This window comes from Sarcophilus harrisii, chromosome 2 (assembly GCF_902635505.1).
Source record: "Sarcophilus harrisii chromosome 2, mSarHar1.11, whole genome shotgun sequence".
Classification (NCBI taxonomy): Eukaryota; Metazoa; Chordata; class Mammalia; order Dasyuromorphia; family Dasyuridae; genus Sarcophilus; species Sarcophilus harrisii.
The window spans coordinates 632,959,781-632,982,445 of NC_045427.1; the positions used below are offsets into that span (position 1 = coordinate 632,959,781).

The following is a 22,665-nucleotide window of genomic DNA, read 5'->3' on the forward strand; positions in this document are numbered from 1 at the left end:
CACCTTGTACCTGCACAGTTGATTTTTTTTTTTTTTGATCTAAGTGCAAAACTTTCTGCTTATCCTTATTAAATTTCCTCTTGTTAGATTTGGCTCCTTGTTCTAGCCTACTGAGATTTTTTGGGTTCCAGATCCTACTATCCAACATGTTAGCGATTCCTCCCAGCTCTCTGCCATCTGTAAATGCGACAGGGGGGCCAATTGTGCCTGATGCAGCGAGGGGACGATTGGAGGGCGCGCTGATTAATGATGCGCTATGAAAATCTGCTTCCCCATACCTTACCAGCCTCTGACTTCAAATGCATTATGCACATTGCATGCCTTTAAATACAAGTATTGATACAGTCTGAGATAAACCGTTGCCAGATACTTGGGATTTACGGTTTGATGATCTACTCCAAGCCCCCTGAAAGCTGGCCAAGGTTGTAATGTTTTAACCATACTTTATGTCTTGTAACATATTTTAAATAGATTGGCACAATAAGTTGTGATCAAATAGATAACACATGGGTGCTGAGCACAGGCCTATGTGCGTGCGCATGGGGCTCGTGAGGCAGGAGGATCACTTGGCCCAGGGAGGGGAGGGGGAGCTCGAGCGGGAGGCTGCCTGTTCGGTGCCAAACCTCAGCTTTGATCTCACTGTGTTGGCGGGGACCTGACATATTGGCTAACCAGCCTTTGTGAAAATAAAAAATGCCAGACCCGTCCTGTCCAACGGCAGGCGGGGGTGGCGATTGGGGCGGGGGGGGGGGAAGGAAGGAGGGGAAGGAAGAGGGAGGGACAGAACAAATCATTAGCCAACTTCAGAGACTGAAAAATGCCTTCGGTAAGACCCAAATCCCACCAGCACAGGACATGGGGGGAGACATCGATTTGGAGTGGAAAGAGTAGCAGACTCTCAGGGAAATCACTCGGCCTCTTGGTTCTATTACTTATTAGCTACGTGACCTCAGTTTCCCTTTTTGTCCAATTGGGAGTTGGCCAACTCTAATAGTTTTTGATTCTTGGGACAAATTACTGCCTCTGGTGAATCAAAACCAAGTGGCTTTTGCAGACTCCGTGTAACACCCACAGTTATATGGCAGCAGTCTGCCCGACACCATGAGAATGGCCACTACTAACGCCCACCTCCTCTTCCCACTTTTCCTTCATCCTCTTACCCCCTTTCCTTCTAAGACAGAAATCAATTCTCACGGCTCTTTCTGAAGGCATCCACCTTCATGATGGCAGCCCCTGATTATGAACAGAGAGCACAGAGGAAGAGTGAGAAAAAAAAAAGGACAGAGGATGGGAGAGACAGGATCCACAGGGATCAGATTATGGACCAACCCATGTTCAGAGGCAACACATCATCACGGAAAGGAGAAAGTAAGTACTTTGATAATCCAGGTTCAACTCAATTCAATTCAACAAGCAGCTTCCTGTCATTCACTCCTAATAATGGGTCAGTAGCTACTTCTTTCTCTTTTAATCACATCCCTCCTCTCCTCTCCACTCCACCTGGGATCTTCATCCCCTTTTATGTGGACTGGTGTAATAGCTTTCTAGTTAGCCTCTCCTCTGCAGTCTGTCCTCCAGACAACTGCCAATGTGATTGCCCTAAAGGACAAGTCCGATTAGGTCACTCTTTAGCCCCTTATTGCTATTTTCCTGTTGTTCAGTCATTTGACAGATAGGGAAACTGAGGCCCAAATAAGGTTTCAGCCCTGGGACTTGGACCCATTTATTTCTACTTTAGTTCTTAGGATCTTTTCACTAGTCTACAATCTTTTCCTGGGAGCCCTTGTCTGGATTATGTTCCATCAAAAAGTTGGGCTCACATCAGAATCATTAAAACTCTTAAATCTTGCAGGAAGTTGGAGAGGTAGTATACCACAGTGAGAAAGAACAAAGGATTAGGAGTTGGAAAACCAGTGGGCATCCCAGCTGTGCTCCTGACTACTGTAAGATCCTGGACAAATCCCATTCCCTTAGTGGGGCCCTGGTCTCTTCATCTGTAAAATTCAAGTTGTATTTAATGTTCTACAAGGCTTCCTCGAGTCCTAGATCTTGGATCTCAGCTGAAATCCCATCAAATCTCCTCCTGAGTGCTAGATCCTGGGTCACAGTGATAAATTTCAACAAGTCTCCTCCTGAACTCTAGATCCTGGGTTTTTCTAGATCCTAGCTTTTAAATCCCATCAAGTTTCCTTTTCCTGAGCTTTAGATCTTGAGTCCCCACTGTGAATTTCAACAAGTCTCCTCCTGAGCTCTAGATCATGCGTCCCAGTTATAAATCCCAACAAGTCTTCTCCTGAACATCCTGCCCATTCTCTTTGTCCTTCTGCTCTCCATCCATTACCCCTACAATTCCTCGCTTCTGTACAAGGGGATGTTCCTCAGTCCATTTTCTTCAACTTGCCTTCTTTTTTTGAGTCAATAAAGAGCCCTCTTGGGGACTTCTCTTGAGGGGTCAGGTCTTCCTGGAGCCACTGACTCCAAGGTGACATTGGCCTTGTTTCTCCTTGTTTTATCAGAAAATTATCCTAATTTAGGTATTTGCGTATGTACCAGACAAATGCAAAGTATACAACAATCACTTCCATCTTCCCTATTCTACAGACGGTGAATTTGAGACTCACGTCAGTTAAATCACTTGCCTAAGGTTAGGCCGCCAGAGGGGTCAGGGAGCAGATTTGAACCCAGTTCTTGTTTAAAAAAAACTTTCTAATAGTTAGCACTTATTTTCTCTTGCTTCCATTTCTCTTCCCCACACTCTTTGTAACAAACATACATGGTCAGGCTGTAATATCTCTTGATGTCAAGTCCAGTACTTTCTCTGTTAACTACCATATGCCCCTCTAGCCAAAACAAAAGGGCTGGACAAGCCATTCTTCAGAGTCCAGCTCCAAATCTTGTGGTTCTGTGATCTTTTTGAACCTCAGTTTCTGAAGCTGTGAGATGGGTATAATTATTCTTATAATTATTTAATATGTTATATATTCAGTTGAATATATAACACATAATTATATAATTATAGTATAGTTATACTACTTATTTCATTAGATTATCTGACAGTGAACCTTCAAGTGCTCTAGAAATGGGAACTGTTATGAGGCTGGCCCACCTCCGTGGCCAACTAAGCTACTGGACAGCAAGATCACATATTTGGTCCACACGAGTCCATATTTGGCCTATGCCTTCTGCTGCACTGAGGGGAGCCCTCACCCAGCACCACAGACTGCCCAGAAGGGGCTCAGATACCATCTGGCATGGCCCCTACCGAAAAGGGAGCCCCCTCTATGACAATTCCAACAAACGCCTCGAGCTCCTTCTTGAAGTTCTACCAGGCGGGAGAGAACTCCCTACCTCTCCATGAAGCACATTGGTCTCTGGCAGCTCTCATCACTTAGAAGGTTTTCATCTCCACCTAAATCTACTTCTTTCCCGGAGTCTGTGTCCCTGGTTCTGTTCTCTGGGGCCAAAGCTTAAGTCACCTTCTAATGGAACAGCTTTTGAAATACAAGAAACCATAGTTGGTTGGTCAGACTGTCTTGGAGTGAGAAGAGACCAGAACGTCCACATTTATGGAGTTACGTCCTTTCCCATGCCTAGGTTTTGGGTCGTATCAGGGGGTACATTCTCTGATAGGACCTCAAAAGTCCCCAGGCTACCATGTGGATGAGCCAGCCCCCAGCCCCCATTGGGGGGAATGGTGATTCTGGCAGCAGGTACACACACGTCTCAGCTGCCACAGCCATGGTGGCCACCCCCAACCCCAGAACCTGTCTCCCTGCGAAGGCCAGATGACAGCTAATGGGAAAACCGACAGTTTGCAGAAAGGGGAGGTAGTAAAATTTGTGAGCTTGCGTGAATGGATGGAGAGGTCCACAGGGGCTATAATTTTCACTTCCTGACATAACACAAACTTCTCGGTTTATGCAGAATTAATTAAAGATCTCTCAGGTCTCCCCATTTCACTGCCTGCCTTCCATAAAACACTGCAGGGCCGGCAGCCCGCCCGTTACGGGCCTGCAAAGAATGCATGTCTCTGGCACGCTCCTCCTCACATTCCTTCCTTCTCCTTGTCCTCCATGGCCCTTCCACTTCCTGTCTCCTTCCTTAAAGGTTTCCCACTCCCCAAGGGTCCCCAGGATGTGCCTGAAGGGCAGGGTCATTCCTTCTCAGAACCATTGAGAATGGGCAGGTTAAGAAGAGTAACTTTGCAGAGAATCAGAGATTCAGAGAGGGAAGGGGCCTGAAATGTCCCTGGGAATCACAGAATTTGGGGGTCCAACCCCTGCTCCAAAGGAATCCTCACTCTTATACACCAACAAGTGCTGCTCTGGCTTCTGCTCCAAGGATGGAGAATCCATCCTCTCTCAAGCCAGTCATTCTGCTTTGGGACAAGTCTACTGGAGGAAAATTTCCCTGATATTCAGCCTAAATTGTTCTCATTTCAAGTTCCACCCTTGGTTTCTGCTTCTGCCACTCCGGGCCCATCTGAACAAGGCCAGTCCCTCTTCCATGTAACAATCCTCCCGATACTTGAACCCAACTCTCATGTTCTAAGGGAGTCTTTTCTTCAAGCCAGTTATTTCCTAACCTGGACCCTTTTAAGTCCTTCCTCAACCTAGTTACTTTCTGCCTTATCAATCTCCTACTTAAACCAGAACATAATGCCTTAAATGAGCTTCACAACAACTCTGGGAAGTAGGTGCTGTTCTTAGCCCCATTTAACAGTTGAGGAAACTGAGGCAAACAGTAGTGATATGACTCCCAGGGTTCTTGTGAAAATCAAATGAAATAGCATTGGTAAAGTACATGATATAAATGCTAGTTATTAGCATTATTTTTTCAACTGCCCTCTTAAAAAAGGAAAATTGGATAATCCTGTGGAAAAAAGGGTGATCTGATTTCAAATTTAGTTGGTCTCAGGATATTCCAAGGCCTCATCTCCTTCATTTGCAAGAAGCTTTCCTCCTGGCCCCTCGGTAAGACTGTCAGTTTGTTATTATCTCCCTTTTTCAAATAAGGCTCAATCACAAAACTAGCAAGTGTTAAAGCTAAATGTGTTCTGAGTCTCGACTCCATGTCCATCCATCACTCGTTCCACTACCCCGCAGCCAGCTCTTAAACCTTAAGGGGAGCTTACTTCCTCCGTGGAAGGCTCAGGTACCATCTGCCACCATGGTAGATGAGGGGGTTTGCCCAGATTAAGTGGCCTATGAGCACAGAACGTTTGAGCTGGAAGAACAGTCAGATGTCACCAAGTCCGGTCTCATTTTACAGATGAGCAAACTGAGGTCCCGAGAGGGCACCCAGCCAGTGAGTCATAGAGAAACAAATAGAAGCTGGATCTGCTGACTCTGAGTACAGGTTCTTTCCAGTACCAAAAGGGAGAGGAGCCACTGGTGGGGGTGGGACGATAGTGCTGACAAGATCTGACAGTTGAGAGCTCTGAATATTTCCAATCAGCTGGTTACACATCATTCATGGGCCAGTTTTTGAGTGCTGGGCAGTCAGCACTGCTTGCCTCGGGATATTTGATAAGCATTTGCTTTGTAACCCCTTTGCTCCGCCCCCCCAGTCCATTCCGCCCATCACCACTTGCCCCCCCACGCCCTTCCCCCTGACCTTTCGTCCATGATATCCCTGAATTCCGGGGTCTCCCTGCCAAGACAAAGAAAAGACCATTAGGATGATGATGCTCATGAGCAGAGGGAAAAACCATTTACCCAGGGAGCTGGCCCTAGACTAGAGACTGTTGATTGGCTGCCAGAGACAACCATTTGTTTTTCTCACCCAGCTCTTGGCCCCCCCGCCCCCCGACCCTTAGAGCAGGAAGGGATTCTGGATGCACGGTGGCCAGCCCCCATATGAGGGCCATGTGTGAACTTGCCAACATCCAAACCACGTGGTCACCCTGACCTTCCTGGAGGAGCGCTACCCGGGCATTCGCGGCTCCCGAGAAAGCCTGGTCTCCTTGGGAAGAACTTCAATTCTTAGGAAGTTTTTCCTCATATTGAGCTGGAACTTGCTTCCCTACATCTGCTCCTCCATTGCTCTGGTTCTGTCCTTGAGCCAAGCCAAACAAGCTTAATCCCTCCTTTCATATGATATCTTTCTACTCCCCCCTTCTCCCACTTAAGTCCTTTCTGGTTAGCTAAACATCCCCTTTTCCTCTGGCAAGCTTTCCAGTTCTCTTTCTACCCCAGTCGCTCGCTCCTGTATGTGCTCCACCCCAACCGTGAGCTTCTTCACAAAATACCCACATTGGAGGAACCTCAGAGGACAATGGTCCAATGGATGCCCAAAATGTAACATCCAGAACTCAAGAGAATTTTCCAAATGGCTTCTGACAAGGGTGGAGGACCCAAGGATGATTGCCTCCTCTCATTCTGGGTAACCTGAAGCCTCAGATCATTTAAACCATCATAAGGACCTGCCATGTCACACTGTTCACTCATCACAATCATTAAAACGATGGCTCCCCATCCCAGGTCAAGTAGGGAAGCCTAATCGCAACAAGCAAGAACCTTCCCTTTTATTTCTACTTACACCCTAGTCATTCTTGGACTATAGAAACTGAAGGCTAGGGAAGCTCCTTACACACTTTCCTCTTATTGGTCCCATCACAGAGGCAGCTTCCGAGCCTGTCCAAATTATATCTGTCCTTCAAGGCTCAACCCAAATTTCATCCACCACCATTCCAAGCCTCAACTTTTACTTCCCTTTTACTATTCTTTCTCATCTGGTCCCCCTCACTGGAGTTCTGATTTTTCTATTCTAGGCTGAAGCATAGCAGAAAACCAACTGGACTAGGAGTAAGAAATCCAGGTTCTAGAGTTAGGTCTCTGACCCAAATTAGCTGTGTGACCCCGGTTAGCCTTTCTAGGCCTCCATTCTCTTGCGAATTGAATAAGAAGGTTGGGTTACAGGAGGCCTAATTACCTTTGTAATTCAGCTTTAATATTCCAGAGTATAAGGGACAGAGAGATGGAATTTTTAATCAGAAGACCTGAGTAGTTTTTACTTACTAGCCTATGTGATAGAGAAAACCTTTGTCCTTCTCTGGGACTCAGTTGCCTCATTTTTGAATTGAGGCTGGTGGACTAGAGGGTTTCTGTGGCAAAGTTGCAACTAAGGCTTTTAGGGAACTCTCCTAAAACCGCCTTTAGGGCAAATGGTATAAAGTAAGTCCCCAGATGGAGTTGGTGGGATGAGGGAGGGGGAGTGGGAAGGAGCGGGGAAGCTGCTTCTAGAGACACTATTGATCAGGATGGGGAAGGGGCTCACTGAAACCCAGTTTCTGAGAATTACTTGGTTTGACACGTTATTTTTGTTAACTAGATGCTAAGCTCTGATGTTTATATATAACAGGACTGGTGCTAATAGAATCCTCTAAATTCTGTACCCTGAGGCAAAATCCTAGTGGCCATAGCCTAGTTATAGCTCAGCTCTAGGATCACATTTTTTTGCTGTTCCATAGGCTCTTTCAGCTCTGGTATATATTGTGATGTGAAGGTTTTCTATACTCTAATCCTTTAGTTTTCCCAAAGTATGGTATAGGAAAAAGCACTGAGTGGGGAGTCGGGAGACCTGCACTCAATATGGCCCTCCTTGGGGGATGTGGCTCCCTGTTCTCTCTGGAGGAGCTGGTGAGCTCCTGGTCAGTGGAGGTGCTCAGGCAAAGGCTGGATGACTATATGTCAGGAATGATGTAGAGAGGATTTCGGCTCTTGTAACAATTTCCTCTTTTGTCAAATGAAAGATTGGACTGCACAGTCTTGGCGGTGGCTCTATCATTTTCTGGTTTGCTCAGTTTCCCTGAGAACAGGGGTATTCCTCATCCTCCTTTTGTTTTCCCATGTTCCTAGTATGGGGCTGGATAATCAGCAGATGTTGAATAAATACTGGGGAAGTGATTGATTTCCTAGATGGCTTTGATGTCAGCCAAACTGGGTTATGCTTTGTGCCATTGGCCAGATGAAATATTGCTGTGTGTCTCAAAGTCTTATGTCATCAACTCCAGCTAACTCTTTCTCTCTCTCTGTGTGTGTGTCTCTCTCTCTCTGTCTCTCTCTCTCTCTCTGTCTTTCTCTCTCTCCTCCCTCCTTCCTTCTTTCCCTTCCTTCTTCCTTACTTCTCTCTCTCTCTCTCTCTCATTCTCTCTCTTTCTTCCTTTCTTCTTTCACTCATCTCTCCCTGTCTCTGCTCTATCTCCTCTCTTGTGCATCTTTCTTTCTCTCTCATCCTCCTTCCAGTTTCTCCCTACCAACCACAGGCTACCATATTGCTTCATTGCTCTCACCTTTGGTCCAGGAGGTCCAGGTAAGCCCTGTAAGTGACAAGAATAACAGAGTATGAGACGATCTTTCTTTCCCAGGTGGTTTGCAATAGCACAGATTATTTTGAGTGAGGACAGAAAGGAAGACCAACAATCTCCCAGAGGCCCCTTGAGCATGGTATATACATGGTACTGTTGTCAAAAGGAAAAAGGAGCCTGAAATTCTGGGTTTCAACCTTTTTCTGGTTGGGGACTGTGCACAAAAATTATTCAAATTGAGATGGTTGTTATAAACTAAGGCAGGTGAAACAAGAAGAACAATATATATGATGATTGCAAAGTAATGGAAACTCAAAAGAATCACCAAGAAGAAATCTAGTTCTAGCTTTGGGCAGCTGCAAACCCCAAAAGGCTCTTGGAGAACAGATAATGAAGCACTTTTCTCTCCTTTTGACAGAGATGGGAGACACTTGGGCAGCCTGTTGAATACATTATTAGAAGAGCTTAGAACTTAGCTCAGTGCCTGGCACATAGTAGGTGCCTAATTAATATTTATGATTGATTGAGACACTATATCAAATAACTTTTCATAGCATAGTTTTCATTTTATAAGGAAGGGCTCAATTTGAAGGGAAGAGATTTTCCTAGAAGTAAAGAGTATAAAAACAACAAGCATCAATAAAACTTATTTTTTAAAATACTGGTTGGGATAGGGGTAGGGGAATACTCATAGGGAGCCGATTCTCCAATCTTAAGCTCATAGATCTCAAGCCCAGAAGGGATCCTAAGAGTCAAGCAGTTTAAACTTCCTGTTTTCCAACGAGGTAATTGAGCCCAAGAGGGGAAAGCACAGGTGGTAAGAAGCAAAGATGGCTTTCATCCATTGCCTCCCATATGGGGCCCCCGGGAGATCTAAGATCATGCTTCCCCAGAAGATGGAAGAGGGTGTTCAGTCTCTGGAGAGGCTCCTGGGACAGAACATGTGTGCCTGAAATTTATAAAATGAAATAGTGTCGAGAGAGGGCATTTTAATTACAGACTTAAGGGTCCCCAGATATCATTTGGCTCAACCTCTTCCTCTTTGAGGTGAAGAAACTGGGCTCTGAAGAGGGAGGTGAGCAACTTGGAGCAGGGGAATGTTTTTTCTCTAGGCAAATGGCGAGAACATCTTTGGAGATGGGATGGTTTGCTTTGGTTTGGTCCAAGTCCACACTTCTCCTCCCCACATCCTCCCTCCCCCCAATCTCGCCTGTTTCCAAGTTCAGATCCCTTCCTAAAAACCAACTTCTTCCAGCAGCTCAGGCTTCCTGAGGCTATTTCTGAACATATTCTAGTCCCCAGGGCCCTGGTTTTGGCAGCGGTCCCCACCTTCTCCTGGAAGGGATGGCTGCATTCTCTCTCAGGTGAAGGACACTTCCAAGGGACTTGGGAGAGGAGAACAATGCTGACTCTCCTCGGAGCCACGTTGGGTAGGGGTGGGAGACTGGAGCCTTCCCGTGGGCTTGGCTCTGAGCCCGGATGGGTATTGTGATTGGCTGATAGTTTGGCTTCTGGGGTTTGAACTAGGTGAGATTGCTGGATCTCTGGAAATGACCAGACTAGTCTGAATTCTAATGGATTTAGACAAGGTGATCCTATGGAGGAGGGAGTATTCATTTTGCCATTATCCTTATGGGACATTTAAGGAGACCGAGGCTCATAGAGGCTAAGTGTGACAGAGTCCGGGTTCCTAGGGCCAACGCCTTTGTCTCTCAGGTATTGCCCATATTCTTCTTTCATGCTGGTATTTAATCTTAAGAATGAGCCTTACAATGAGTGGGATTTGGAAACTCTAGTGACATTCCTATTTGATCTGTAGTTGGAAAGCAGCTCCACTGGGGGCAGGGGAATGGCATAATCGCCCTCTGGACCTGCTGCTCTTGTGTCCTACTGCTCTTTGACTCCACTGATGGGCTCCATCCAGGTGCCATGGTGAACCTGTGGCAAAACCACCAGATTGGATCCCCATGGAAACCTACCTTTCCGTCCTTGCCTGGTTTCCCTGGCTCTCCTGTTCTGCCCTGGGATCCAAGAGAAAGGTACAGAGAGAATGTTAGAGAGTCTCCGAGTTGTGGCTCCCCATTCCTCCTTTCACTTCTCTCTGAGCCCACAGCCCAGAAATCCTTTTCAAGGCAGCCCTTAGCCCTGGAAGGCTGGGACCAACTGGGTATCATGGAAGCTGGTTCCCTCTGGTCACCTCCTTAGCCCAAATGTTACCTCTTCCCCTGGAAAGCCCTTGATCAACCCCTGAGTTGGTGGGACGAGACTAGCACTTCTTCAGGCCCACAGTTTGAGAGAGGGAAGGGCAGATGATTGTTTTAGGTTTGCTTTTAGGTTTCTTTCTGCCATTCTGAGAGTGGGGCAGGAGGAGTGGACACTAGTAAGCTACTGTCCACTCCTTACAGGGAGGGACAATGAGAGAATGGTGAGAAGATCATACTTACAGGGGGCCCCATGGGCCCTGGTTCTCCTGGGTTACCCAGAGGGCCAATGGGTCCGGCAGGTCCAGGGGGACCAGGCGGCCCAGGGGGGCCTTGGATGCCTGCTTGTCCCTGTTCACCCTGAGGTTCATGGAAAAAGCAGTTAGAAGATGAGGCTGCATCGTGGTCTCCCACCACTGTGCAGTGAACCCCAGGAAGCCTCAGCCCTCCAATGGTGACAATGAAGGTGATGGTGAAGGAGGTGAGGATGGTGATATTGGTGATCACATGCAGGAAGGAGTGTGGTAGTCAAAGGAGGAGAGCCAGGAGCACCGGACCCCAAACCAGCCATGGTGGGGGGGGTCACTCCCAGACTGGCCTTTTCCCAACTGGTTCCAGTGAGGTGGGTTTGATTGTCCAAGAAATGCTTGTTAATATCACACCAAGCGGTGTCACTCCCTGAGCTAAATTTGTGGGGAAGCCTGAGACTTCATTTTCCTAATTTTAAGAAAATTGTCTTTTTCTTAAGTAAACAATCAACTTCTATGGCCTAAATAGTCTTCCATTTTCTCTTGGAAGGCAAGATTCCAGGGCCAATGGTTGGGAATTATGCAGAGGTGGATTTTGGCTAAATAAAAGGGAAAATTTCATAAAAATTCTAACTGGCCCCAAATGAAACAGATTGTATTGGAAAGTTTCAAGTTTCCCATCATTAGAGGTCCTTGAGCAAAAACTGGATGTTATCAAGAGGATTCAATGCTTGGGTCAAGGGTGGACTGGGCCCCTCTGAGGTGCCTCCTAAATGAAATCTAGATAGTCAAGATTCCTTCCAATGTGTTGATTCTTTGATCATAGATTTGACTTCAAAGGATTCTGGGGGGGGGAACCAGTACCTCCCCTATAGAATCACTTCTACTGGCCAATCTGGGACTCCTACTCCTCCAAGGATCTGATACACTAAGACTGGAGATTGAGAAGTAGCGTATTCCAGCATCAAGGGAAATGGGCCTGGATTTAGGAGACCCGAGATCGAGTTCACCTCTATCTATAGCTATGTGACCTTGGGTAATTAATTTAGTCTCTCTGGGCCTTAGCTTTCTCTCCTGCAATAAGAAGGCTAGAATCTCACCTAGAATATCAGACTAAGAAGGCACTTCAGAGGACAGTTAATCTATCTGATCATAGTTTAGGAATTCCCTCCACAGCAGTTTTCCATGTGTGAATATCCAGCTTCTAATTTAAAAAAAAAATCCTTGTGATGGGGGACACATTTCCATAGTGCCTTAAAAACTTTTCCAAGGAAGACAGAGTATTTTGCAAAGGACTAAGGGTCTTTTGTGGCTATAATTATCCCAATTTTACTGAGGAGGAAACTGAGATGCAGAGAAGGTGCTTATTTGCCTGTGGTTTCACGTCTCCTAAGAAAAGTGAATACTCTTTAAGGTTTAAAAAGCTTATAACAAATATTACCTCATTTGCTCCTTGCAATAACTCAGGGAGGTAAGTGCTGTTATGGCCTCATTTTACAAATAAGGAAATGGAAGCAGCCCGAGGCTGAATTTATTCAGAGAGACCCACAACTAGGAAAAATCTTTCTGAGACTGGATTTGAACTCAGTTTTTCCTGACTCCACGCCCAGTGCTCTCTACGTCGCCTACTTAGCCACCTATGCTAACCTGGGAAGGTCTCCAGACTCCAAATCCCATGTTCTTGCCCCTATCTCAGCCCTGTCCACTTTTGTATAGACCCACTGGCCAGGAAGTTTCCCCTCATATCAAAGAGAATACTGTAGTCCCCTCAGCCCATCAGTGCTCCCTGTCCTGGCAGCCACGAGCAAAAAATGGCATCCCACCTGAACATGGCAAGGACATCTCCCCATCCCCCTGCCACATACATCCAAGTCTGCTCTCTCTGGGCTAAACATCCAACTGATCCAAGAGGCTCTCTAGGGCTCTGCCCAGCGGGAGGTTTTATGATGCCGTGATTAGCTGCGGGACCATCCTGCGCACTCACAGTGTGTGTGTGTGTGTGTGTGTGTGTGTGTGTGTGTGTGTGTGCCTGAGCAGGGGGAATCTGAGACCTTTTCTCCTGTACACGCATGGAGCTTCGAGTGTACCCATATATGGAGCACTGAAAGCCGCTCTCCGACAGACATTTAGCTAGCTCACATATTTTCTCCATGACCTCCAAAGAAATGATCTGAGCTAAGCTTCTGGAGGAGGAGCCAAATAAAAAACCAGCTCTGTTTGGTTTGGGGCCAAGAGCCGGAGCTGGTGATGGGGACCCCAGGCTCAAAATCCAGTTTTAGCACTAAGTATTTGTATTGGGGAGATCGGTGAAGTGGGAAGTCTTGTCTTTGGAGTCTGACCTTAGGTCTCTGGGTCTGGATTTGTTCATCCATAAAATGGGGACAAATATACCTGCCCTCCCTCCATCTGAGAGCCTCCGATTGCTCATCTGTAATGAGCACTTCCTTCTCAGGATTGCTCTGAAGCACAAATAAGATAATGTAGGTGGGGGCTTTGAAACCTTAGCATCGGCAGCTAAGAGCATCTTTCCTATAGGATTGTCGAAGGAAACGCCTTACAAAAGCACGTCTCTACTTTTCGTTAGCACAGGGGACAATGGGCATTGTTGAGGATCTGTCTTTTTCCGGCGGGTTCAGCAGCCATTTTACACCCGGCAGTCAGAGAATTAGCCGGACCACATGTCCAAGGTCCCGTCTGCCTAGTGGGACACAGGTAGGACTCAATGCCAGACTCTCTAGCTACGTTTTCACGTTTCCTTTCATGTATCGTCCCTTGAACGCAGAAGGATATGATAATATGTACATGCAAATATTATAGCATCATTTCTGTTACTGAACACGAGGGGCCAGAGTAGGCTGGCCAGGTATGGCGCCACTCTGAAGCTGGTCTGGGACCCCGGCTCTCAGAGCCCTGCTGAGTGACACCTGGATCAGGGGCCCTGAGGCCCAAAGGCCGTCTAGGACTTGGCTGGCCCTACCAGGGTCAGGTAACACGCGCCTCAAGTGTCCCTCAGGATTTTTAGTCATTGATCAGAGCTCTGGTGTTGGTTCTGCAGAGAGGCTTATTTACTCCCAGCCCTCAGACAGTGGCCGCCAACCCTCCCACTGCCCCCTGCTCTACGCCCCTTTGTGTCAGGACAATGGCTTTCCAGGTCTAAGGGACCTTAAAAGTCAACGCCCTCATTTAAAGGGACCCCGGTGGGGGGGAGGTCTTGTCTGGGCTCACAGGGAGTGAGCATCACAGCCCACATCCACTTGAGATCATCTCTATGGTTCCAAACCCACAAATGCCCTGCCCATGGCCCTACAAGATGGACTGGGATTCTGAGCCCAAACTACAGCCCCAAGCAACAAAGAAGGTGCCAAAGAAAGAAGCTAAACAATTCTGAAAGACTTGGGAATTTGGCTCAACACAATGGAACCCTCCACCGCATCAGAGGATTCCATAAAATATACCTTTCATCCAGGAGCTGATAGGGGCAGAGAGCACATGGAAGCAGAGGGGTTTGGGGTTTGGTTTTTTTTTCCTGATATAACTAATGTGGGAACTATATATTTTTAGCAGATTTTGTATTTTTTGCTTTCTCACTATGGGGAACTAATAATAAAATAAAATTGAATTAAAGATGAAAAATAAAAGTAATTTCAAATTTAAAAAAATTATTAGTGATCAGGATACCTGATTATTAACTTTGATCACAGTGGACCCTTGAGTCTCAGTTTCCTCATCTGTAAAATGGGAATAATACCTCCCTCAAATAATTATTGTAAGTGCTTTGTAAACATCAAAGTGCCCTAGAATTTCAAACATTCCATACCCTAAATGGGGGTGGAGGCTTCTGACAGCTTGGGCGATCTCTTCTGTTGTTTAATTTTTTGAGTTTTTTTTTTTCCCAAAAACACTGAAAGTAGCCAGCTGCTCTGCCTTTCACCAGTTTTAATACCAGTCAGAGGGAAAAGATGTCATGGTCATTAGATCACAGGATTCAGAGCCAAAAGAGCCCAGAAGTTTTTAATCCCGTGTCCATAGACTCCCAAGTGGTCCTCGGAGAGATTTCAAAGATTCTAGGAACTTGTATGGGGAATAAAAATGACATCTTGATTTTTATCAACCTCTAACTGAAATTTAACATTTTCTTTAATTATTTAAAAAGATTATGCTGAAAGATTGTGTGATGATCAACTGTGATGGACTTGGCAGTGAATCAAGATGATTCCAAGAGACTTGGGATGGAAAATGCCGCCTGCATTCAGAGAGAGAACTGTGGAGACTGAGCGTGGATTGAAGCATATTTTTATCTTTTTTTGTTTGTTTGTTTGCTTTTTCTTTCTCGTGTTTTTTCCCTTTGGGTCTAATTTTCTCCTACAACATGGCAAATATGGAAATATATTTAAAACGAGTGCATATGTACCATATATCTTGGGGAGAGGGGAGATATGGGAAGGAGGGAGAAAATTTGGAACACAAAAGCTTTCAAAAATGAATTCTGGAAACTATCTTTATGTGTATTTGGAAAAATAAAATTCTACCGAAGGGGAAAAAAAAAAGATTAGGCCGAGAAGGGTCAGATTGCCAACGGGGGGGTCCATGGCACAAAAAGATCAAGCATCCCTGGTCTAAAGTGGAGTTGGCCCTGTGCAGGTCTGGGGCCCTTGCCCTGCTGGGCCCCGAAGCTCGGCCGGCCTCCCCCTCCTGGAGGCCTTCCCTGCAGAAGTCACTGCGCGGGGCAAGAGAAGGCGTCTACCTGGAAGGTGCGTCTTTTTATGACGGGGGGTGGCGCAAGCCGCACCGAATTGAGAAGAGGCAGCAGCTGAGGAGTCAGAGAGAGAGGCCAAAGTCACAAGGAGCCAGGAAGGTGCCGAGGTCCCAGAAGGGCAGGTCAGGACAGAGAGAGGGAGAGAAGAGAGGGAAGAAAGGTTAATGAGGGGGAGCCGCGGGGAGACGGGGAGAGGAGGCGGCGGGCAGAGGGGGGACCCACAGGCAAACCTCAGAGCTCCGAGAGCCGCCAGTGGGGACGAAGAGCCGAGGTTCTTCAAAGTGAGCGCTCGCCCTGATGGGGCTCGGGAGGACTTCTGGGGACAGGATTTCCTATCTTCCCAGGCCATCTTTGCCAATGGCAAACAGGCTGGCGATAACCTTATCCCCCCGGCGTCCCACAGAGAAACTTTCCTCGCCAAATCAGCGGACTATGGAGAGGTCGTTTGGGCCCCCAAGGATGTGCCCCCTTAACCTCCAGAGAGAGAGCGCATCCTGGGTAAAGGGCTCCCCTTCTGCCAGGTGGCGTCCCTGGTCCGCGAGGGTGCCTCGGAGCGAGAGGTTTGCCCCAGCTCCCCCCGCCTGCATCTGCCCCTGCCCGTCCGACGTGGCTCTGTGGGAGCCAAGGAGCCCGCTTTGCCGAGGGGCCAACAGTGGCCCAATATCGTGCTGCCAGCGCCCTGCCCTGACCACTCCAGCCTGTGGTTCGCCAGCCGTGGAGGCTCTGACGCATAGGCCACAAGCTGGCCACAAAGGAGGAAATGGATGCTTTAAGTCTCTGCGGTGTTAGGTGACCATTAGGGTCTTCTTTTAGTAAATGGGAAAAACCTGACTGATAGCAGCCAGGGGTGGGCGGTCAGAGGCCGGGCACATGGAAGTGTGGGCGCTCTGGCCATGGGGGTGCTCACCCTAGGATAGAGACGGGGAGGAGTTTCAAAATACAAGCCAAAGATTTCTCTGGAGTTCTCAGTTTTTAAAAAATGCTGAATATGGATTAAGTAACAAGGGCTATGGCAGTAATGTAATATATTCTGTAAAATAATAATAAAAATAAAGTACGAGGGGGTCTTGGCCCGTGATTTCACAGGTAGAGGGAGCTCTGTCGATGCAGGTCAACATCTTACCTGCATCTTCAGCTCAGACATACAGTAGGTACTAAATAAATGCTTATTGACCCATCACGACCCCTAAGAGGTTAAGTGACTTGCTCAGAATCACACAGATAGCGTGTGTCAAAGGTCTCCTGGCTCCAAGGCCAGTTCTCTGTCCACTCCCACCAGGTGCTGAAGAGAATAAAGGGTTCTTATTAAATATAAGGGGCAAGCGCTGGCTCACTGCCGCCCTCAGAAAAATATCACTTCTACCCCGTATCCCTTCCCATTGCCACGGGATGTACAATATTGGGTCTTTGCCTGCGAATGCTCCTCGGCAGAGCGGGCTCCACAGAGACCATCCTTGGAGCCCACAAACCTTCAGGGTAATTATCTGGTTGGAACGCAGGGCTGCCAGGGTGGTGCTTAGGTATTCCTGGGGGCCGGGGTGGGGGGAGAGCGGAGACAGAGCATACAGTGAGTTGTCCAAGCCCATCCGACCCAGCTCTACACCAGTCCCTCCCCTCTTCCAGATCTGAAAGGTCACATCCCTTCTATTTCATACCCTTCTAATTGTCCCATCCGGTTACTGAACGAACCCTCAGGGTGGGCTTGTAACCTTTGCCCCCTTTGACCTTTATCTGTCATGTTGGGGAATGAGGAGGTCACCCATTGAACAGCCAGGAAACCAGGCTCTTTAAAGAAGAGACAAGGGCTACCCAGAAATCCCTTCTCTCTCTGATTCTCCCTCTCCTCCTAGTTCCTCGCTCATACCTTTCTGTAGCCCACGGGAGGAGGCTGTGTGTGTGTGTGTGTGTGTGTGTGAGCATGTGTGTCCTGGAGACAGGGAGAACACTGGGTTAGACTAAATGCTGGAGCTCTGGTGAAGACACAGAGCAACTTGGTAGAGGGTAGAGACACCCTTCCCCACAGCGTCTACTTTTCAATATCTGTGTCAGCAACAGGAGGAGGAAGGGCTTTTTTGCTTTGTGACCCCCCAACTGGGTCACATGTCAGATGACCATCAACATGGTTATTGAGCTAATCTTTGAGACTGGGATATGAGTGTTTTATTTTTTTTCTCCCTCCTTTCTTCCTTCCCGTTGTCTCTTTGTCTCTGTCTCTGTCTCCCTCTCTCCTTCTGTCTCTCTGTCTCTCCCTCTCTCCTTCTGTCTCTCTTTTTCTCTCTGTCTCTCTCTCCCTCCCTCCCTCCTCTGTCTCTGTCTCTCTCTTCCTTTCCTTCTCCCTCTTTCTCTATTTCCTTTATTTTTCTTTCTTTCTTCTTCTTTCCTCTCTTTCTATCAGTCTCCTCCCTCCCCCTCCCTCCCCTCCTCCTTTCCCTCATAACAATCCTATGAGTCCATTGTTCCAAATAGCCTTCTATTATTGTATCAGGCCGGAACACACGAGTCCCCTCCACTCCCCCGCCCCACCCATCTCCCTTTCCCAATCCATATGCCCCTGGCAGGTTGTCTTCATACCAGAGCTCCAACTAGCCCCGAGATCTAAGCTGATTATCTTGGCCAAAGCCAAGCTGCCGTGTGAGTCCCTGCTAGGGTGACCAGTTCTGTGGGTGTTCACACTGGCATCTCCCCAGGAGGTGGTCTGAGCAGGGGAGGTTGAATTTGGGGGTGAATATGCCCTCTTTGAGGCCTATGGTTAGCTCACTCCGCCTGTGTCAATAATGTGTGCTTGACAGGGCAACAGTGGAAGGGTGGGACTATTAGCCTTGGGAGCCTGCTCGGCGACCCATGGGTATGTGTAAATATATCCCAGTGTCCACAGTGTGTATTCCTGAATGAACTCTTTCTTTCTCTTCCTCCTTTTCCTTTTCCCTTTCTCCTCACAGAGACTAGCTGTATGAAAGGCAAGGGGACCTCCCTGTTCCCATCCCTAAATGAAAAGTGACCATTTTTCTAGAGCAAAATGTCACTTGGATTTTAGTTGCTGAATCCCCACAAAGCAACCTTGCTTGTCTCCTGGCCCTCCAAAATACAGCCCACTCCTCAGCCATAAATATATGACCTCAAAGGATCTTGCTATGAAAGGAGAGGCCTCTGGGGCAGCATCCCTGAGGAAGGGGGCTCTGAGGCTGAGGAAAGCCATCTCTTGCTCTGCCTGGGAGTTGAGTTGCAGTCAAAGCCCTGGGCTGAAGTGAGGACCTCCCCCCAGTCTTTTGGCCACTCAGCCTTCAATTATCTGCAGCCATGGCAGCAAAGGGAGGAGACGTGTGGCTCACCCCAAAGAACTGCTTACATTTGGCTTCGGATTCTGCTTAGGCACATGCCGTGGAGCATGTGGTCAGCCCGGAGTTGGGCACAAGCCCCGGGCATGGTGACCCAGCCGAGTGCCCGGCCGCACCATCGTCCCCACACGGCACCCTCCGGCACCTCCTCCCCCTGAGCATGGCCCCAGCCCATTTCTGGCTTGGCTGAGAGTCTCCAAGTCTGAGTCTCTAATGGGGTGGGAGAGATGAGGTAATCCCAGAGACCCCATAAAGCAGAGAATGGAGAGTTTACTTTGATCCACTCTCTAATTCCCCCTATAATATCATAAGAAGCCCTGTCAAGGTTGGGGGAGGAAGGAGGAAGAACATCAGTCTTCCTGCTAGCAACAGGTCAAGAAATGCCGGCTAAAGGAGCCCACTGCGGGAATCAGGCAGTTTGGAGAAGGAGAAAAGAGAGATCTACTTACCCTGTGGGGATAGTCTCCACACTGACCCTGGGAAAAGAAAGACAGAGATGATTGTTAGATGCCCCCTTCCATTCAAAGCCCGGTAGTTTCCACTGAGGGTTCCCCGATCTGCCAGTCACCATGCTGCTGGTGTGGCTCTTTGGGAGAAACTTGACCCTCTTTCTTTTCTATTCCTAGAATACAGTATACAGTACTGTATATAGTATACAGTAAGTGCTTAATAAATGCACGTTGCCTTAGACTAGCAGTGTCATCCGGGACGAGCCATTTTACCATGCTGAGCAATTACTCCCATGTAAAAAGGGACAATGATTCCACACCTGTCTTGTGGGGGGCAGCAAGGAGAAAATGCTTTGTAAACTTCAGGGTGTAAGAGACATGAGTATGATCACATTATTCTTCTTTTTGGCTCTCTCTCCCCTGAGGGTGCAGGAGGAAACTATTGTCACTTCCCAGAACAGTAGATGGGCAGGGTTGGAATAACGCTCACCCTTTGGGTGAGCTCCAGAGCCCACTAGACTTGTTTCTCATCCAATTTTTTGTTTTCAAAATCAAATATAGCCGAATTAATAATAATAATAATAATAATAATAATAATGGACCAACTGTATCCAGAGAAGGCAGCTAGGTGATAAATAGATAAAATGCCAGCACTGGAGTCAGGAAGAACTATCTTCCTGAATTCAAAGGTGACCTCGGACATTGGGCAAGTCACTTAACCCTCAGTTTCTTCATCTATAAAATGGGTTGGAGAAGAAAATGGCATATCACTCCAGTATTTTTTGCCAAGGAAACCCTAAATGGGGTCCTGAAAAGTATAACATGGCTGAAAATGACTGAAAAATAACAACACATCCAGCATGAAATGGAAGAGCACTGTAACCTTCAAAGCAGATGTCGGGCTCACCATATGAAAAGTCTGGCACTACTGCCAGAGAAGAGCCAGCCTTGGACTCTCGGAGCAGGGAGGCTCCTCTTTGGCCATCTCTCGGAGTCTATACCTGATAGGAATAGCTCTGACAAGTGGTGTCTAGACTCTGTTGAAGACCTTCAAGGACGGGGGTGGGGTGGGGAGGGTGTCTCCTCAGTAACCCCTTCTGCTGTTGGCCAGCTTTCATGAGTGAGCAGTTATCCCTAGGTTGTAGGGTTTTGTAGAATGGAGACGGGATCTGCCCTTAATCGCTTACCAGATGTCTGATTCTGGGCCAGCCTCAGTTCCGTCATCTGCAAAACGAGGAGGCTGGACCCAAAGGTCTCGAAGGTTTTTTCCAGTTCTAAAACTAGGAGTCTATATCATGTCTAATTGTTTCTAATTCCACTCTCCGGGACCGGGAGAACACGTCTAGTCCTTCTTCCTCCACCAGTCTGCCTCCAGGCTAAACATGTCACCTAGCAAAGGGTTAGAGTTGGAAGGGACCTCGGAGACCAGGTAATCTGCTTCCTGTCTCATACAGAAATGGAAAATGAGTCCCAGGGAGGGGAAATTACTTGTGCAGGTCCAACAGGTAGTAAAGAGCAAATCTAGCATTTGAACCCCGGTCTCTTTACTCTTCAATCCCGGCTGGGAAAGCGTTACTTGCTTTTTGAAGACATTGAGACTGTTTAGTCTGGAGAGGTGGGATGCGATTTTGGTCTTCGAGCATGTGGATGGCTGTCATGTGGAAGAAGGATTAGTCTTGTTCCGCCAGGCCCCATGAGACAGAATCGGGAACAATGATTGGAAGTTGCCAAGAGACACGGTTCTGCTTAAAGCAAGGAAACCTTCCTGAGGACTGAAGCTGTCTTAATTGAAAAGGCTGCTGTTGGAGGTGGCGCATGGAAGAGCCCTCCGTCTGGAGATCTTTGAGTGGAGGTTGGGGACCACTGCTCAGGGAGGCTTGAAGAAGGGCTTCCTGACTGCTAAGGTTGCTTCCAGTGCTCCGGTTCTATGACTCCTGATCCAAGGCTTTCTCCACTCTGCTCATTTCATCATTTTGTTGTTCAATCGTGTCGGACTCTTTGTGGGCCCAGTGGGGGTTTTCTTGGTGGAGATACTGGAGGGATTTGCCATTTCCTTCTCCAGCTCACTTTACAGATAGGGAAACTGAGGCAAATAGGGTTAAGTGACTTGCCCAGCTAGGAGGTCCCTGAGGCTGAATTTGAACTCTTTGAGGCCAGGTCAGGCACTCTATCCGCTGCCTTTCCCTACCATGCTATACCATGTCAAATCATTGTCAAAAAAAATCAGTGCTAAGAAGCCACGAATTCTCTGCATCTCTTGAGAGGCTTCATATTTCATTAAAAGTAAATCCTACAGGGGCAGCTCGGTGGTGCAGTGGATAGAGGACCAGCCCTGAAGTCAGGAGGACCTGAGTTCAGATCTGGTCTCAGATCTTAACACTTTCTAACTGTGTGACTCTGGGCAAGTCACTTAACCCCAATTGTCTCAGGGGGAAAAAAAATCCTACAAATCTACAGTGGGCCTTACCTTTTCTCCTTTTTGTCCTGGAGGTCCCTACAAAGAGAAATCAGAAAAAGGAAAAAGGTGAGAATTGAGACCTGGGATAAAGAATATTCTTTCCTTACTTCCACCTTCTGGTTGCCCTGGCTTCCTGGCCCCATCCTACCTTCTTTAGGCCCTTCCCAGTTCTCCTCCTCCTTCCTCCCCCAGCTAGCATCTGCCTTCTGAGACTTCCCTTTGTCTACTCTGGCTAGATCTTACAAATTGGCATGTTGTTTTCCCATTAGACTGGGAGCTTCCTGGAGGCACGGACTGGACTTTTGCCTTTTTTTTAGCCCCAGAATTTAGCACAGTGCCTGGCATGTAGTAGGTGTTTAATAGATACTGCTAACTCAAAGCTAGCTGGGAAAGTGCCAGACTCCAGCTGAGGACTCACCGGTTGTCCCTTGGGACCCGACAGACCCTGTGGGAAGAAGGAAACACACTCAATCAGCCAAGACAGAGTCAAGGAGTAAAAAGAAAATCAAAAGGTTTTCAGCATTTTCACTGGCACGGCCACTGCTTCGTCTGGGCAGCTGGTGACTTTATAGATAGAAAACTAGGCCTGAAATCAGGAGGACCTGAATTCTGCTCTTGCTTAGACTTTTTGCTCAAGTGATCTTGGGCTCCATGTTTCAGCCTCAGTTTCCTCATTTGTCAAATGTGGTTAATTAAATAGCGCGGCATAGGGTTGTTGTGAGGATCACATAATTTGTAATGAGCGCTTTGCAAACTTCAAAGCACAAAATAAATGCTAGTTATTATTAAAACATCATCATTATTGTATTAAATTATAATTGTAGTAATATAATAATGATAATGTTTATAATTATTATTATCTCACTCAGAGTGGGGAGAGGGAAAGAAGGTGGAAGTAAGTGGGGAAAAG

The 22,665-nt window shown here is 47.4% G+C and overlaps 1 protein-coding gene across 10 annotated transcripts in view; it reads right to left on the reverse strand.

Moving 5' to 3' along the window:
* COL13A1 (collagen type XIII alpha 1 chain) overlaps positions 1–22,665 on the reverse strand; it is a 196,517-nt gene that overhangs the window by 63,481 nt on the left and 110,371 nt on the right. For 7 of the 10 annotated variants that reach the window (XM_031956840.1, XM_031956839.1, XM_031956845.1 and 4 more), the window contains 8 exons: positions 22,174–22,200; positions 21,765–21,791; positions 19,298–19,324; positions 15,502–15,567; positions 10,753–10,869; positions 10,288–10,329; positions 8,294–8,320; positions 5,617–5,652 (listed from right to left, as the gene is read on the reverse strand). In XM_031956840.1, the coding sequence (XP_031812700.1) occupies positions 5,617–5,652; positions 8,294–8,320; positions 10,288–10,329; positions 10,753–10,869; positions 15,502–15,567; positions 19,298–19,324; positions 21,765–21,791; positions 22,174–22,200 (369 nt within the window). Of the gene's footprint in view, positions 1–5,616; positions 5,653–8,293; positions 8,321–10,287; positions 10,330–10,752; positions 10,870–15,501; positions 15,568–16,982; positions 17,040–19,297; positions 19,325–21,764; positions 21,792–22,173; positions 22,201–22,665 lie in introns of all 10 variants that reach the window. The other 3 variants (XM_031956844.1, XM_031956841.1, XM_031956836.1) reach the window with 2 other exon arrangements.